Source organism: Panthera uncia, assembly GCF_023721935.1.
Source record: "Panthera uncia isolate 11264 chromosome B2 unlocalized genomic scaffold, Puncia_PCG_1.0 HiC_scaffold_24, whole genome shotgun sequence".
In the NCBI taxonomy this organism is placed as follows: domain Eukaryota; kingdom Metazoa; phylum Chordata; class Mammalia; order Carnivora; family Felidae; genus Panthera; species Panthera uncia.
In genome coordinates, this window is record NW_026057580.1 from 65,123,224 (window position 1) to 65,140,129 (window position 16,906).

Sequence of the window (16,906 nt, forward strand, 5' to 3'; positions counted from 1 at the left end):
TTTTTATATTATTTTATTTTTCCTTCCCTTCCCCTATGTTCATCTGTTTTTGAACAATATATTTCTAGAGAGATGGCATTCTTATCCACTTAGTCGTTCAACATCAATAATTCCATTATACAATATTTTATGACAAGAATCTGGATCATTTTGCTAAAAAGATGTGTGATAGTATTTTTACATCTTGTATGCTATTTGTGCACTGCAATTTACCTGATAGGAAGCAGGTAAGTGCTAAAGGCAGATTTGTACCAAAGATGACAGGAAGGAATCATATGACGTAGAAATGAAAAAGTATTGATCATTCGAATTGGTATTTACTAATGTAAACACAAGTTTTACAACAAAATCATGATCTGTCAAAGGTTTTAAAAACTTCTTTAAGCATTGCTGTAAAGTACCAATAAGCCAGAACCTCTTAGAGGTCTATTTACATGACAACAAATGAGTAGTTAGTTGCATTCAGAAGACACTGCCCATTTCAGGTATCTGTACCTTCAAAACCAGGAAAATACAGAGTGAAAATCTGAATTTGCTGTATTTAAATACTTCTTAAAAAAATTTTTTTTTAACATTTATTTATTTTTGAGACAGAGAGAGACAGAGCATGAACGGGGGAGGGTCAGAGAGAGGGAGACACAGAATCTGAAACAGGCTCCAGGCTTTGAGCTGTCAGCACAAAGCCTGACGCGGGGCTTGAACTCACGGACCGCGAGATCATGACCTGAGCCGAAGTCGGCCACTTAACCGACTGAGCCACCCAGGCGCCCCTTAAAATCTCTAATAAAGTTGTCATTCACTATTCCTTTATTCGTCTCTAAGTTATTTATAAAATGACTTAAACATATGTCTGTCTGTGTATCTAAGTTCACTTCCTCAGATGGTAAATGAAGACTCTTTATCCTGATAAATATTAGGATGAAATTTAAATATTATGGTTCCTAACACTTATATTTAAATATAAATGTATGTAAAGTATTAATATAAAAGCATTCTAAATGTATAGCTAATAACTACCCTGTAACACTCCTTAAAAATAAAACTGCACCAAAAAAACTATTTACTTCCTTATACTGTCCGGTCAACATCTACAGCTTATATACGGCTCAAAGCAGGTGTTTATGTCAGAATGATTTTGATGCAAGGATACCAACTCCAAACAAATATACTATCTGAATTAACTGGTTCCAAGACTGCTTATTTCTGATGAGTTTACTAATATGCAAGAAAATCTATAACCAAAAACAGAACTGGCAAAAATTAAAGGTACTGAATTTCTCTTACACTATAATCTGATTTACATCAAGGGTTTCAAAAGCACTAATTTGTACAACTCCTCTAAATAGATATTCTACATAGTTTTGTCAGGAGGCTGCTAACCCACAACACAGAAACCACATAAGCCATAACTATAAGTAAATCATAATGTAGCCATTTATCTGTTATGTTGCTACTCCTGCCAATCTAACCTAAATTTAACAGAAAAGGAAGCGGTGAGGATATGAACCTGGAATATATCCCAGAAGAGAGCCAACAGTAAAGGTTCCATCTACCGCCCCATAACAACTGACTATGCCAGAAGTTACTGTGAGGTCTATTTTTCACATTTTATTCATTTTCTTTCTCTTCCTTAAACTGATCTAGTCTTTTCTAAATTCAATTTCTCAAAATGAGTAATATTTTCATTATTCTTTGCATAAGCTGTTTCTTCTTCACCCTTTCATTACTGCTAAAATACATACACACATACTGGCCACATGTATAGCAATAACGGATATGTTCCTAAGTCAGCCAAGGGTGCTCACAGTAGTCTAAACATCTGCAGTGGGATAATAAAGCAGTCTTCTAACATCAGCAGCAAAAGAAAGCTTCCCCATATACTAGAGAACTGTCATCCTACTCCATGTCACTGAAATAAATGCAGCTTATTCATAAGTCTGTTACAGTGATTCACTAGAAACAGGATTACATTTCATTGAATAAAAAAGGGCACAACTCAAATGTACACCAAAGTAATTTAATGATTACAATAAATTTTGCCCTGCTTCATCTATGGAACAAACAACTGTAGACTAGCACTGTGTTTCACAGCTTTCTAAACCTATTCTTATGCATGAAAAATTACAAAAATAACCAAGGGGATACTAAATGTCTAAAATGCTAAGTAAGCCACATTTCAAAATTCAAGTTTACAAAATAATGTATAAAATTTTAGAAGTTCAAAACCTTAGAAAAATGACTATCCATAAGAGAGAAAAGCCTGCACAGTGTTTATGATTAAGATGTCATTTTGTTAAAATTTACTTCTGAAACCACACAGATATAGTATTAAATTCTGGGTCATTCTGTTTATGTTTAAGATCAAAATCAGTGCCGCTTTTTTTTTTATTCAAAAGGTAGTTTCAACTTCTTACTTTCAACAATCAGTCCCGAAAATAAGTCAGTTTACCTAAGATAATAAGAAAGGAAAACTTTTTCTAAAACTTATACTGAAGGCCTAAGATCTAACCAATATTAGGGTATACAAACAAAGTATCCTTCTGAAGAACCAGAAACTGTTCTCTTAAAATAAGTCTAATACAAAAGCAACAAATACAAACTTTGGACACTTGATTTATGGTAAAAAGAAACTTCACCTTTTAAAATGCAATGTTAGAGCACCCTCTGCTGACTAATCAACTCAAATCACTCTTAAAAAAAAAAAAAAAAAGATCCTTACATTTGAGTTAGATCAGCACTTTCCACCTGCCATGTAATTTTTAAAACAAAGGACTGTAGAGGATAAAACACTAATCAAATAAAGACCCCTCGGATTCTCTCTATAAATCAACAATATCCTAAGTATTCATTATGTGTATACCACTGCTCTTAAATATCTTTCTATTCTAAGACGGACAATTAACATAAGCAATGCAGAGAGAACATACAGAATTAAAAAAAAAAACAAAAAAACTAGCAAACAGAATATCAGCAGGTGTGGTAGAAAGAGCCCTGAACTGAGAACTCAAAATCTGATTCTACTCACTCATTTGAGCACGTTATTTTATGGATTGGAGCCTCATTTTCTCAATAAAAAGAAGGGACTAATTTAATTTAGATTCATTCATGCAGTGAACATTTACTTAGCACCTCTTACGTACTGCTACTTAAGGTACAAAGCCCATACTGAAGTATCTCGTGCAGATATTTAAACAATCATAACAATAAATATGAATAGGACTTCTAGAGCAAGAAAGAGTATCAATTTATGCTCTTTCTTCCTTCTTTTATGAATTATCTTGTGTTTGATTTTTTTCTCACTTGACTTTATTTAAAACTCCAAAGAATCAGGTATAAGAAAGATGTTATCATCCTACTCAAATACATGTTCTTCTACTCTTTAAGACACTTGCAGTGGTAGCTGCTTCCCTACATGATTATCCTATATGAAGCCCACTGCTTAAATGCCAGACATTGATAGCCTATGACTCCTTTAACACAGGGAAGATAACTCCTTTAATGTGGAAGAAAACTGCAATAGTTAGGAGGAAAAAGAGAAAAAGGTCAAGACTTAGCCCAGAGGTCCTAGGTTACATTCACACCTCTGGAAGCTATTGCTTCCTCAAATACATGGAGTACCTAACAATATGGTAGTTAGTCCCCCAATATCTGTAGGGGATATATTCCGAGACTGCCCCAGCAGGTGCCTGAAACCACAGATAGTACCAAACTCAACACATTTTACATTTTTTCCTATATGTACCTATGATAAAGTTTCATTTATAAATTAGGCACAGTAAGGGACTAACAACAACATAATAGAACAATTACAATAAGTTATAATAAAAGTTACATGAAGTGGTCCATCAAAATATCTTACTGTGCTGTACTCACCACTCTTCTTGTGATGATGTGAGATGATAAAATGCCTACGTGATGAGATGAAGTGAGGTGAATGACATATGCATTATGGCACAGCGTAAGGCTACTACTGACCACCTTCCGACAATACGTCAGAGGAGATCACCTGCTTCCAGACCACGGCTGACTGAGGGTAAGTGAAACTACGGAAGCAAAACCGCAGGATAAAGGGGGACTACTTCACTAAAGGCAGAGTTTTAACAAAAGCCATTAAACACAATGAGCTTACAACAAGACATATAACTATGAGAGTGACATCACGCATAATAAAAAGTTATCACCCCAAAACCTACAATGAAGATATGTGACCACAGTTACTTTCATATAAGCTCTCTAAAAGTAAAACTAATTTTAATTTTACTCTTTAATAAAAGACTTTCAGAAGGGATAAATCCTGACAAAGTAAGGACATGATATATTTAAGCCAAGATCATTACTCCATAGTAACAGGGAGAAATGGGTCCAAACATTGTTTACTGATACAGAATACAAATGTGTAGAATACAAATCCTATCAAATACAAAAACCACCACCATACAGGATGGATTAAAAAGCAGCTGAAGGATGATGACTAAGCACTCATTTACTTATAAAAGTTAAATTGAGGTTTCCCATCATTTTCAGAGTTTCTCATTTAGGGGTGGTTTTGTACCCCTCCACCCCAGGACATTTGGCAACATTTTTTATAATCATGACTAGAGGGAATATTACTAGCACTGGTAGGCAGAGGTCAAGGCTGCTGCTAAAAATCCCACAATGTATAGGATAGCCCTTCCACAACAAAAAATTATCTGGGTCAAAATGCCAACAGGGCTGTTGTTGAGAAGCCCTACTTTACAATGATAAAATTGAAAAGCCTAGTGTCAGTCACATGGATTCTTACAATAATGTGTATGCAACTAATACACATAAAGCAATGTAACTTCAATACCCAACTATAATACAGATAGAACTGCCAAGAATATAGATATATCCTATTGCTACTCAGCCACAATCTTTCCCCCTCCTTCCTTTCCCTCTACTCTCCTGATCCTTGCTCCTCTTACACTTCTTTTAAGCCACCTTCCCATTCCAAAACCTCCAATTCTGAGAAATAAAAAGAAACAGAAAACATGGACTTATCTGTGCTGAGATCTAGAACTAGTCAAGAGTCATAATGAGTCTGATATATGACTATGAAGCTCATCAGTACGGTTTTTACTAAAAAATGAATGCTATAAAGAACTGTGTCATCCTTTCCCAGAATTGCCTCAAAAAGTTGGAGACGTGACCCATAACCCAATACAAAGTCACCTTGTAGGTTTCTAAACCATCATGAGAAATCTATTCACTCGTGGGAATTCATCAACACAAGGTAAGTTCCAAAAGTTCACTCCTTATTTCTAAGTAATGCTTGTATTTAAGTCATCTGCACTTATTAAACATCTACTAGCTTCCTCTTTTATAAGACTCTTTTTAAACTCTTCATTTTAATACTCTGAGATTCAGAATCCAAGTCTACTTTTAACCTATTTATACGTTTCATATTTCCTTCGAGTCTTGACTCAGTCTATTATCTTTTCATTCAACTACATTCATATGGCAGCATTTCAACACCTATATCCCAGCATACCTTGAACCTTTTTTTTATATGCCTCTCCATAATTTCTCCAGTTTCATTAAATATTTTTGGAAGCACAATTTACAAAACTCCCTACAGTAACAGAGGAAGCACAAAATACATCATCTGTACATGGATAAGCCCAGATTTAGGATTTTCAATATGTTTCTTCAGAATGATATAATATCAAAATTATTTTTCACATAAAAAGAAAATCAATATATTTTAAATACTAAACCAAGGCTAGATAAAATGTGCATATTGGCACAGTGATCAACTAAATGTGGCAATCAGTTGGAAAGATGCCATTTTAGGTAATCATGTGCATATAAAGATCTATTATAAAAACTTTGGAAATAGAACCAAAATTGAATACTGTCACAGAGTGACATTCTTAGGGGAGTCTTAAATGTATCTGAAGAAAGGAAAAAAAAAAAAAAAACCAACAACCGCATAACCAAATACACTACTATTATGCTATAGAAAAATCTACTGTTGAAAATATATACAAATGTGTCCAGTCTCCCATGCATCCAACAGAAGGAAGAAATATTTTCAGTAAAATATTTGAATAAAATGCACTGTATTATATGAGCTAGGCTAGTGATTTATTTCTTTATATACCTTTTTTAAAATTGCTAGAGGGCACTATACCTTCTTAAAGCTAGCATATACTCAATGCTTAAAAATGCAGAAAAATTCACTCACCATTTCAGTGGTGTGCCTTCATATTCAAACCATATCTCACTAATGTCTTCTTGTCTCATAACCTTCTGAAAGTGCTTTTTCACTTTGTCAGTTACCAACGTCAAATAACTTACTCTTGGCAAAAGCAACTGAAATGAAAATTTGTAAAACCGTATTTATTTACTATTTTTTTTAAAATGTATATACTAAATAGGTTTTTGAATCTTAAGGAAAAACAGCCACGTTCTTTGCATTATTTTGAATATTCCACACAAAGTCAACTGCTTTTTATAGCAAACCCTTTATAGGCTAACGGTTAATAACTTTTAAAATTTCTTGTCATTACTTAAAGTACAGCTTATAGTATAAGTACCTAGAACAAACAACACAAATCAATCTACATACAATCTTTCTGTAATACTTTTCTCCAAATAAAAATACAATGTAATCAGATGTCATGCTATTTAGGATGCTTCTTACTTCTATTAAATTTAACTTAAAAATTAATATGATTCACCTGAGTTAATTAAACTGTTCTGAGAAGATAATCAACTCAGTCCTAATGTATATCTTGACTTATCAATCAGGACTTCTCAATTTGTCCATCATGTTTTGACAATCTACTGTGTATTAGGTTACTCGCAATGAAGAACACCAAGACAAAGATATAATCTGTCCTCTTCTATATGAGGCTAAAATAAAGGCAAAAAAAAAAAAAATTCATAAGAAGTACTTACAAAAATACTTCGTTGCAGCAACAGACAGGCCTTTAAAGGTCAAATAGAAGGTCATTTAATGAACAAGAGGGGCCCACTATGATAGCATGAATAAAAGGATGGCACAATGAGAAACAGTATTTGAGGAATATTCTAGCAGTTTGTACATAAAAGACTTAAAGAAGGTAAGATTATAGACTGGAAATCTGTTAAGGAAACATCACATGAGGAGATGGGCATGAAGGAATGGAAAAGTGAGAAAGGTCTGGAAATCAGTCAGACAGATTTTGGTTACTACTAATCAAAAAACTGAAGGAGAAAAATAAGTTAAAGATGATTATTGAGCTACACATTTAAATCTTTAATTTTTTTTAATGTTTATTTTTGAGAGACAGAGAGAGAGAGAGAGAAAGAGAGAGAGAGAGCATGCAATCAGGGGAGGGGCAGAGAGAGAGGGGGAGACAGAATCTGAAGCAGGCTCCAAGTTCTGAGCTGTCAGCACAGAGCACGATGCAGGGCACGAACCCAGGAACCCATGGGATCATGACCTGAGCCAAAGTCCAATGCTTAACCAACTGAGCCACCCAGGCACCCCTAAAGCTTTGAAGTGCAATAAGACACAAGCTTAAGATGTAATGCCGGTAGACTGGTGATCCTGCCACTGTCCATCAACTCCTTCAATCCTGTCTTCACAGAGCCTGGGGCTACTTGGACTTTGGAGAAAGAAAAGTCTGGGAGGGAATATTGGGCTAGGTAAACCTTCAACCAGCATAGTTATAATGGCCATGATTGTTTTTCCCCCACCAAAGATACTCAGAAAGAAAACATGAGAGTATGTAAGAAAATTGGTTAGAATTTTTATAAAGAAGAACACACAAGTGGATAAAAGGAGGAAAGTGGCTGGGGCGCCTGGGTGGCTCAGTCATTAAGCATCCAACTTCAGCTCAGGTCATGATCTCATGGTTTGTGAGTTTGAGCCCTGCATCCTACTCTATGCTGACAGCTTGGAGCCTGGAGCCTGCTTTGGATTTTGTGTCTCCCTCTCTCTCTGTCCTTCCCCCACTCACACTCTGTCTCTCAAAAAAGGAATAAATGTTAAAAAAAAAATTTATTAAAGGAGTAAAGTGGCAAAAATTTATGTTTTTCCCTCCTTTGTAGTAGATACTCTACTCATTTCTTACTTTCTAAGCTTCTGTCTTTTGCTGGTAAAATTGTATTGTTATTCTCTTTCAGCTGCTTTTGACAGGCTAATTCTGCAGCATTTTTCATGCTGTTTATTCAGTTATGTCTTTTGGGGGTGCCCAGGTGGCTCAGTCAGTTAAGCATCTGACTCTCGATTTTGGCTAAGGTCATGATCTCAACCTCAGGAGATGTGGAGCCTGCTTAAGATTCTCTCTCTTCCTCTTCCTCTGCCTCTCCCCTGCTTGTGAGCACATGTACACACTCTCTCTCAAGAAAACAAATTAATTAATTAATTAATTAATTAAGTGAAAAAGTTGTCTTTTGGTTAGTAAATCAAGTAGAACTACTGGGCTGGGGAATACATACAAAGAGAAATACTCTGGTTAAGGGAACTAATATTTAATCACAGAAAATCAAGATAACAAGCCCCAACTGGGTAAGAGAATATGACAGTGGTCCTAGGGACAACAGGGTACAGGGGGTAGGAGGTAGCTGGCATGCTCCAGGACGGAACGGAAGGTACTTGTTGATACTAGAACTAAGCTTTTGGATAGCAATGTGGATTCAACAAAATGTTAAGTTCCTCTTTTATAAAGAAACAACTAGAATGTGGATTAGGGAAGAAAAGAAAAAGGAAATGAATACAGTATGTAAGAAAAAACACTAGTTGTTTTACAGGAAATTATCAAGTCTATTTTATATGCAGTTTAAACAACTTGCAGAATCATATTCTATTAAAGAAATGGCAAAGAAAAGATTCATTAAAATCAGAAATCACAGAATCAAATACAAATGTAATGTGGGCATCTCTAAGAAATTAAAATAGCATAATAAATTAGCCTTTTTTTTAAATAAATAAGTACAGAATTGACCCTTGAACAACGTGGGAGTTAGGGGTGTCAACCCCCACATGGTTCAAAATCCATGTATAACTTTTGTCTCCTCAAAAACTTAAACTACTAATGGTCTCTTGACTGGAAGCCTTACCAATAACAGATATTTTGTATGTTATATGTATTATATAGTCTTATAATAAATAAGGAAAGCTAAGAAAATGTTATTAAAATCATAAGGAAAAGAAAATACATTTACAACACTGAACTGTAAAACAGATCAGCATATAAGTGGACCCACACAGTTCAAACCTGTGTAAGAATCAACTGTAATCTATTAGTCTAATAAGCTTTATACTAGTAAATCCGAAACTTTTAATTTAAAATGTCTGTTGTAATTAAATAATAATCTATTCTGTAGAGAATATTAGCCTATGGATATTATAAGAAAAGAAAACACATCAGGACTAATGAGCACGGATATCATCTCCTGATTTTGGGGTGTCGTACCACATGTCTAGGGTTCAAAGTTACTGAAAAATTCACAAATGATTTTCATGAAATGAAAACTTCTTTACATAAGGAATGAGGAGTATTAGAATGTAAGCTCCAATAATACAGGGATTTTCGTTCTGTCCACTGCTACATTCCAAATGCCCAAAATAGTGCCTGCTTTATACAATAGGCACACTATATATATTTGCTGAATGAAACACAGATCCCAAAGGTTAAGTAACAAAAAGCCAAAATGATAATTAATAAAGAATTCCCATTCTTAAGACAGAATCTATACCGAAATGTATTTGGAATCTTCTTTTCTAAATTGGTCTGTGGGAGTAATCTGTAACTAGTATAAATATCTACAGCAGCACTAAAAAATGACACTAAGATTTGAGAATGGCTATATTAGAGTAAGTACAGATACAACTTATCTGGTAAATATTTAAGTAAGTAAAAATAAAGGGGCGCCTGGGTGACTAGTTGGTTAAGCGTCCAACTTCGGCCCGGGTCGTGATCTCACGGTTCACGGGTTCGAGCCCCGTGTTGGGCTCTGTGCTGACAGCTCAAAACCTGAAGCCTGCTTCAGGTTCTCTGTCTCCCTCTCTCTTTCCCCCTCCTGCACTCGTACTCTGTGTGTGTCTCTCTCTCTCTCTTTTTCAAAAATAAACATTTAAAAAAATGAAGAAAAAAAAACCACAGTAAAATAACATAATCCTGTCTTCTATATCCAGACTGTACCATTCACTGATTTTCTTAAGTGTATTTCATTGGTTTACTTTTATTTTAATTGTGGTAAAATATATCTTGCATAAAATTTGCCATTTTAGCCATTTTTCAGTGTATAGTTCATTGGCATTAAATACATTCACACTGTTGTGCAACCATCACCACTCTCCATCTTAAGAATTTTTCATCAGCCCAAACTCAAATTCTGTACCAATGAAACAGTAACTCCCCTATTCTTCTCTTCCCTGGGCCCTTGGGAATCACTTTCCTAACTTGTTTCTTTGAATTGGACTATTCTAGGTACCTTGCCTAAGTGGAACCATAAAATATTTGTCCTTTTACGTCTGGCTTATTTCACTTTAATTAATGTCTTTGAGGTTCACTTCTTTTAATATGAAAAGGATTATCCCTCTCTAGGGAAACTGTCAGCTACATGGCATCAATCCATTCTCTTATTCCTCAAGTAGCACTATCAAGTACTCAGTGAGTATTACACAAGTGATTCATTTTTTTTCTATACAGCTTGCAAGGAGTACAGGAATAGCTGTACAGATTACTTATGTTTTTGAAAAAGGTAGTTGCAATATTATTTATTTGTGCCAAATCCTATTTTGTCCAACAATTTTCAATTATAAAATTAGAGGCTTATTTACCTAGAACAAAAGTAGAATTAAAATATACTAGAATTCTGTTCCATTTCAATGCATGAGGCATCACACCAGACAATGAAGAGAGAGCACTGAATGAGACAAGAGTTCCTCCCACAGCACTAACAGGCTAGATAGATGGTCAGCAAAAACAAAATTACTAATGTGATGAATGCAAGGAGGAAGGAAAGAGTGCTACAAGACAAAGTAGCAAAGGAATTTAACCTCATCTAGGGGCTTATGGGAAACCATGACAGGAAACTATGTTTAGGCAACAGCCAGAAGGTAAACAGGAGTGAACCAAACATGAGTGCTGTGAATGTTTGGCTGTGAGTAGGAGTAGGAGATACTGCTGCTTATTCCAGACAGAGGAAATACAAGAAGCCATAAAGTGTATATGAGAAGACAAAGATTGGCACGCTGGAGGAACCATAAGAAGTTGAATATGACAGGAATAGAGAGGGTTGAGACAGCAGAGTACTGAATAAGGAAGGGACCAGATAAACTACAGGAAGGATCTTAAGATGAGGAAAGGCTACTAAAGGTTTTATTCCAACTAAAAACTGAAAAATGGAAAGAGGGCAAGAATGAAACAGGGAAATTAGTATTATCAAATCCCATCAGTTTTTAAATGGTGGTCTGTTCTCAACAAATCGAATCCAACAGTACATTAAAAGAATCACTCACCATAATCGAATGGGATTTATTCCTGGGCTGCAAGGGTGGTTCGATATTCACAAATCAATCGTGATACACCACATTAATAAAAGAAAGGGTAAGAACCACACGATCTTCTCCTTAGATGCAGAAAAAGCATCTGACAAAGGACAGCAACCATTCTTAATAAAAATCCTCAACAAAGTAGAGATATAGGGAACATATCTCAACATCATAAAGGCCATATATGAAAAACCCACAGCTAATATCATCCTCAATGGAGAAAAACTGAGAGCTTTTCCTCTACGGTCAGGAACTAGACAGGGATGTCCACTCTCACAATTGTTATTTAACACAGTCCTTGAAGTCTTAGCCTCAGCAATCAGAAAACAAAAAGAAATAAAAGGCATCCAAACCATTAAGGAAGAAATCAAACTTTCACTATTTGCAGACAACATGACACTCTATGTAAAAACCTGAAAGACTCCACCAAAAAATTGCTAGAACTGATACACGAATTCAGTGAAGTCGCAGTATATAAAATCAACGTACAGAAATCTGTGGCTTTTCTATACACCAATAATGAAGCAGCAGAAAGAGAAATCAAGGAATCGATCCCATTTGCAACTGCATCAAAAACCACAAGACACCTAGGAATAAATCTAACCAGAGGTAAAAGATCTGTACTGTGAAAACTATAGAACACTTGTGAAAGAAATTGAAGACACAAAGAAATGGAAAAGCATCCCAAGCTCATGGAATGGAAGAACACTGTTAAAATGTCTATACTACCCAAAGCAATCTACACATTTAATGCAATCCCTATCAAAATACCACCACATTTTTCACAGAGCTAGAACAATCCTAAAATTTAAATGGAACCACAAAAGACCCAGAATAGCCAAAGCAATCTTGAAAAAGAAAATAAAAGCCAGAGGCATCATGATTCCAGACTTCAACTTGTATTACAAAGCAATAGTGATCAAGATGGTACAGCATTGGCACCAAAACAGACTCACAGATCAGTGGAACAGAATAGAAAACCCAGAAACGGACCCACAACTATAGGGTCAACTAATCTTTTAGAAGCAGGAAAGAATATACAATGGGAAAAAAAGACTGTCTCTTCACCAAATGGTGCGGAGAAAACTGGGTAGTGACATGCAGAAGGATGAAACTGGACCACTTTCTTACACCACACATGAAAATAAATTCAAAATGAATGAAAGGGGCACCTGGGTGGCTCAGTCTAAGGTTAAGCGTCCAACTTCAGCTTGACTCATGAATTCATGGTTCTTGAGTTCGAGCCCCGCGTTGGGCTCTGCACTGACAGCTCAGAGCCTGGAGCCTTGCTTCGGATTCTGTGTCTCCCTCTCTCTCTGCCCCTCCCCTGCTTGTGCACTCTCTCTCTCAAAAATAAATAAATAACCATTTTTTAAAAACTCATTATCAAAATGAATGAAAGACCTAAACGTGAGACAAGAAACCATCAAAATCCTAGAGAACACAGGCAGCAACCTCTCTGATGTCAGCCATAGCAAATTCTTACTAGATATGTCTCCTGAGGTAAGGGAAACAAAAGCAAAAATAAACTTTTGGGACTTCATTCATCAAAATAAAAAGCTTCTGTACAGTGAAGGAAACAACAAGACTAAGAGGCAACCTTTGGAATGCGAAAAGATATTTGCAAATGACGTAACTGATAAAGGGTTAGTATCCAAAAACTATAACGAACTCATCAAACTCAATACCCAAAATACAAATAACCTACTTAAAAAATGTACAGAAGACATGAATAGACATTTTTTCAAAGAAGACATCCAGATGGCCAACAGACACATGAAAAGATGCTCAACATCACATCATCAGGGAAATACAAATCAAAACTACAATAAGAGATCACCTCACATCTGTCAGAATAGGTAAAATTAACAACACAGGAAACAACAAGTGTTGGCAAGAATGCAGAAAAAGGAGAATACACTTACACTGTTGGTGGAAATGCAAACTGGTACAGTCACTCTGGAAAACAGTATGGAGGGTTCTCAAAAAGTTAAAAATAGAACTACCCTGCAACCCAGCAATTTCACTACCAGGTATTTACCCAAAAGTTACAAAAATACTGATTCGAAGGGACACATGCACCCTGATATCTACAGCAGCGCTATCAACAATAGCAAGGTATGTAAAGAACCCAAATGTCCATCAACTGATGACTAGATAAAAAAGATGTGGTATACATACACAATGGACTATTACTCGGCCACAAAAAAGAATGAAACTAGCCGTCTGCAACAACGTGGATTGAGCTTGAATGTATTATGCTAAGCGAAATAAGTCCATCAGAAAAAGACAAATAGCATATGATTTCACTCATTATGTGGAATTTAAGAAATGAAACAGATGAACATGAGGGGAAAAAAGAGAGAGGCAAATCATAAAACAGACTCTTAACTGTAGAGAACAAACTGAGGGTTGCTGGAGGGAGAGTGGACAGGGGGGATGGGTTAACTGGGTGATGGGGATTAAGCAGGGCACTTGTGATGAGTACTGGGTGTAGTATGTTAAGTGATGCATCACAAAATTCTACTACTGAAGCTAATATTATACTATATGTTAACTAACTGGAATTTAAATAAACTTAAAAAAGAAAAAAAATAAATTGTAGTCCTAACTAGGCTGTAGCAATGGGTATGGAAGAAACTGGCTAAATTTCAGAGATATTTGAGATGTAAAATCAGAGGATTAAGTTACTAACTGAATGTCAGGGATATGAGAGAATGAAGCAACAAAGGATGAGTCCTTTCTTAATTACTGGTGAGAATAATTAATTAGCTGGGTGACAGATCTACTTGCACAAATAGGAAGGGAGTACGGCAGATGACCAGGCTATCTGGAAGAAATGATGATGAGTCCAGTTTCAAACACTCGAAGTTTGAGTGTCTTCAAGACATCTCAGTGAGGATATACAGCAGACAGACATATAGGAACAGAACTCAGGAGAAAAATCTTGGGAGTTGTCAAGATGAAAATGCTCAACAAGAGATTAAAATGGTGGCTCCAGGGGGGAAAGAGTGAAGTGGAGGGGGGAAAAAAAAAGCAAAGTTCCAAGGTATGCCAACATTAAGGAAGAAGCAAAGGAGAAAGATCTGGCAAAGGAGGCCCAAAAACAAACAAACAAACAAACAAACAAACCAGAATAGTAGAAGCAAAACCAGGATTATGAGGCACTGCACAGCAAGAGAGAACAATGTCACAAAGTGGAGAAAACATCCAAATCAATAGCAAACACCACTGAGAGATCAAGCAAATGAAAATTCAAAAACAGACTCTAGGTTTGACAAAAAAGATGGCATCAGTGACTTTATCAAGAACAATTCTGTTGGAGTAGTGCGAAAATGTGATTACAGTAAGATAAGTGGAAGGTGGGAAGGAGACAATGAGTACAGACCACCTTTTTCCTAAGTCTAGCTGTGAAGGGAAAGCAAAAGGTTGAAAGAGAGATGGGGTCAACAGAAGGTGGTTTCAGGATAGGAAGGATTTAACATAATATAAATGCTGCAAAAAAAGGAGCTAGTAGGTAGAAGTTGAAAGTAAAATAAAGAGAGAAGGCAGGGGTAGAGGTAGGAGAATATCAGAAACCACCAGCTTCCTGAGAAGACTACAGATGGGATCCAGAGCAGATAGAAGGCTAGGGCTTGCCTAGGAGGAAGAACACCTCTTCCATTAAAACAAGAAGGAGAAGTCAGTATGTGTGAATGCAGATATGTTTAGGAGAGTTGGTGACAGAAGGTTAAGAAATCAAGAAGTGAGGTCACCTCTTAAGAGTGAAAAATAAGGTCAGGCCTCAGAGAAATAGAGGAGAAGAATAGAGAAAGCTTACTAAGGAAACATAAAAGGACTGCTCTGTAATGTTTACAGTCCACTCAGATTTATGACCATATGCCTAATTGCATGATTTTTGTAACAAGTCACAAAATATGAATGCAAATTAGTATTATGTTTTCATATTAATCTAAACGAAAAGCAACAGTTTAAATGAATACAACAGCAACAGAATGAAAGACTGCCTAGTTTCCAACAAATTTCCTTCCTTATATTCCCTGCAAAATATATAATTCTCTGACATAGATATGGGATGTAGGCTGAAAGGAGATTTATGCAGAGGTAATAAATCAAAATGCAGAAATAAACAGGAATATATTTAACATTAATATTCTTTTCCAATGGCAAAGACTCTTTGAATAATAATTTAGTTTATAAATGTGGTAGAAATAGATAATTTAAAATCTAGTTTCTAAGAAATAAGGAATGAATGTTATAAAAAGAAAAGTGTAGGGATGCCTGGCTGGCTCAGTCCATGGAGCATGCGACTCTTGATCTCAGGGTTGTAGTTCAAGACCTACACTGGGTATAGGGATTACTTAAAAATAAAATCTTTAAAAAAATAATAAAACAAAACAAAACAAAACAAAGTATATTCCCATTCACCTATCCTTATCACACATCCACTTCAACATGAGTGGACTTTTCAGGCCATGCTAACAATCCTGTTATATCACTCACCTGAGTTTTGAGAATGTCTAGGAAAGAGGTATACTGGCCCTCAGGCTATGTATTTTTACCTCATTTTATCCAGGATCTTTAAAATGTTATCATTATTATAAACCAAAGCAATTAAAAATATTCAAGCTTAATTTACAACCACAACACGTGAACTAAAACCATACTGTCACTGCCATTCTCACCTATAATTCTAAGACTAACCATGTTTTTGTATATTTTCTTCCCATATGTATTAACTTATGCTTAAGTATGTATGTATTTAAAGAGCAAAATCTAGATTATGCTACATGATTTTCAACTGTAGTTTTTGTTTAAAATGTATATATGCCTGTCAACCAACACTTTTCAAAAACATAATCATAATTACTACATGAGTTTCTTTTGGGTGAAAAATTAGGGCAAAATACATTAAAAAAAGAACAATTATCAATTAGACAAAACAATTTTCTTCCTCCTACAGATATCCCCAATACTTGCTGCCATTTTCAATTCAATTAGAAACTGTTGGAAAACAACTTACACTCTACTCTCACAACAATCTTTTCATCTTTAACAGTTTCATATACAAAGAAGGAGAAATACTGTAGTCTTTAGATTTTTTTAACTGCAGAATGCTGTCAACCATCATATTCTGATTTCAAAGTAAACAGACTGAAATTACATTTATCATTTTTGCCACTTTGACCAATGAGACACACACTCCTTTGTTTAGATACTATTAGAAAGCTGCCTAAGGTGAAAAGCTTGAATTAAAATAACAGAAACTTGGGGCGCCTGGGTGGCGCAGTCGGTTAAGCGTCCGACTTCAGCCAGGTCACGATCTCGCGGTCCGTGAGTTCGAGCCCCGCGTCAGGCTCCGAGCCATCAGCCCAGAGCCTGACGCGGGGCTCG

The 16,906-nt window shown here is 35.7% G+C and overlaps 1 protein-coding gene across 2 annotated transcripts in view; it reads right to left on the bottom strand.

Moving 5' to 3' along the window:
- The window catches only part of ATG5 (autophagy related 5), a 128,893-nt gene that overhangs the window by 101,273 nt on the left and 10,714 nt on the right, over positions 1-16,906 (bottom strand). The window contains exon 3 of one of the 2 annotated variants that reach the window (XM_049654086.1): positions 6,209-6,336. The exons of the other annotated variant lie outside the window; for it this stretch is intronic. Coding sequence (XP_049510043.1) covers positions 6,209-6,336 — 128 coding nt within the window. The remainder of the gene's footprint in view (positions 1-6,208; positions 6,337-16,906) is intronic. 2 annotated transcript variants of the gene reach the window in all.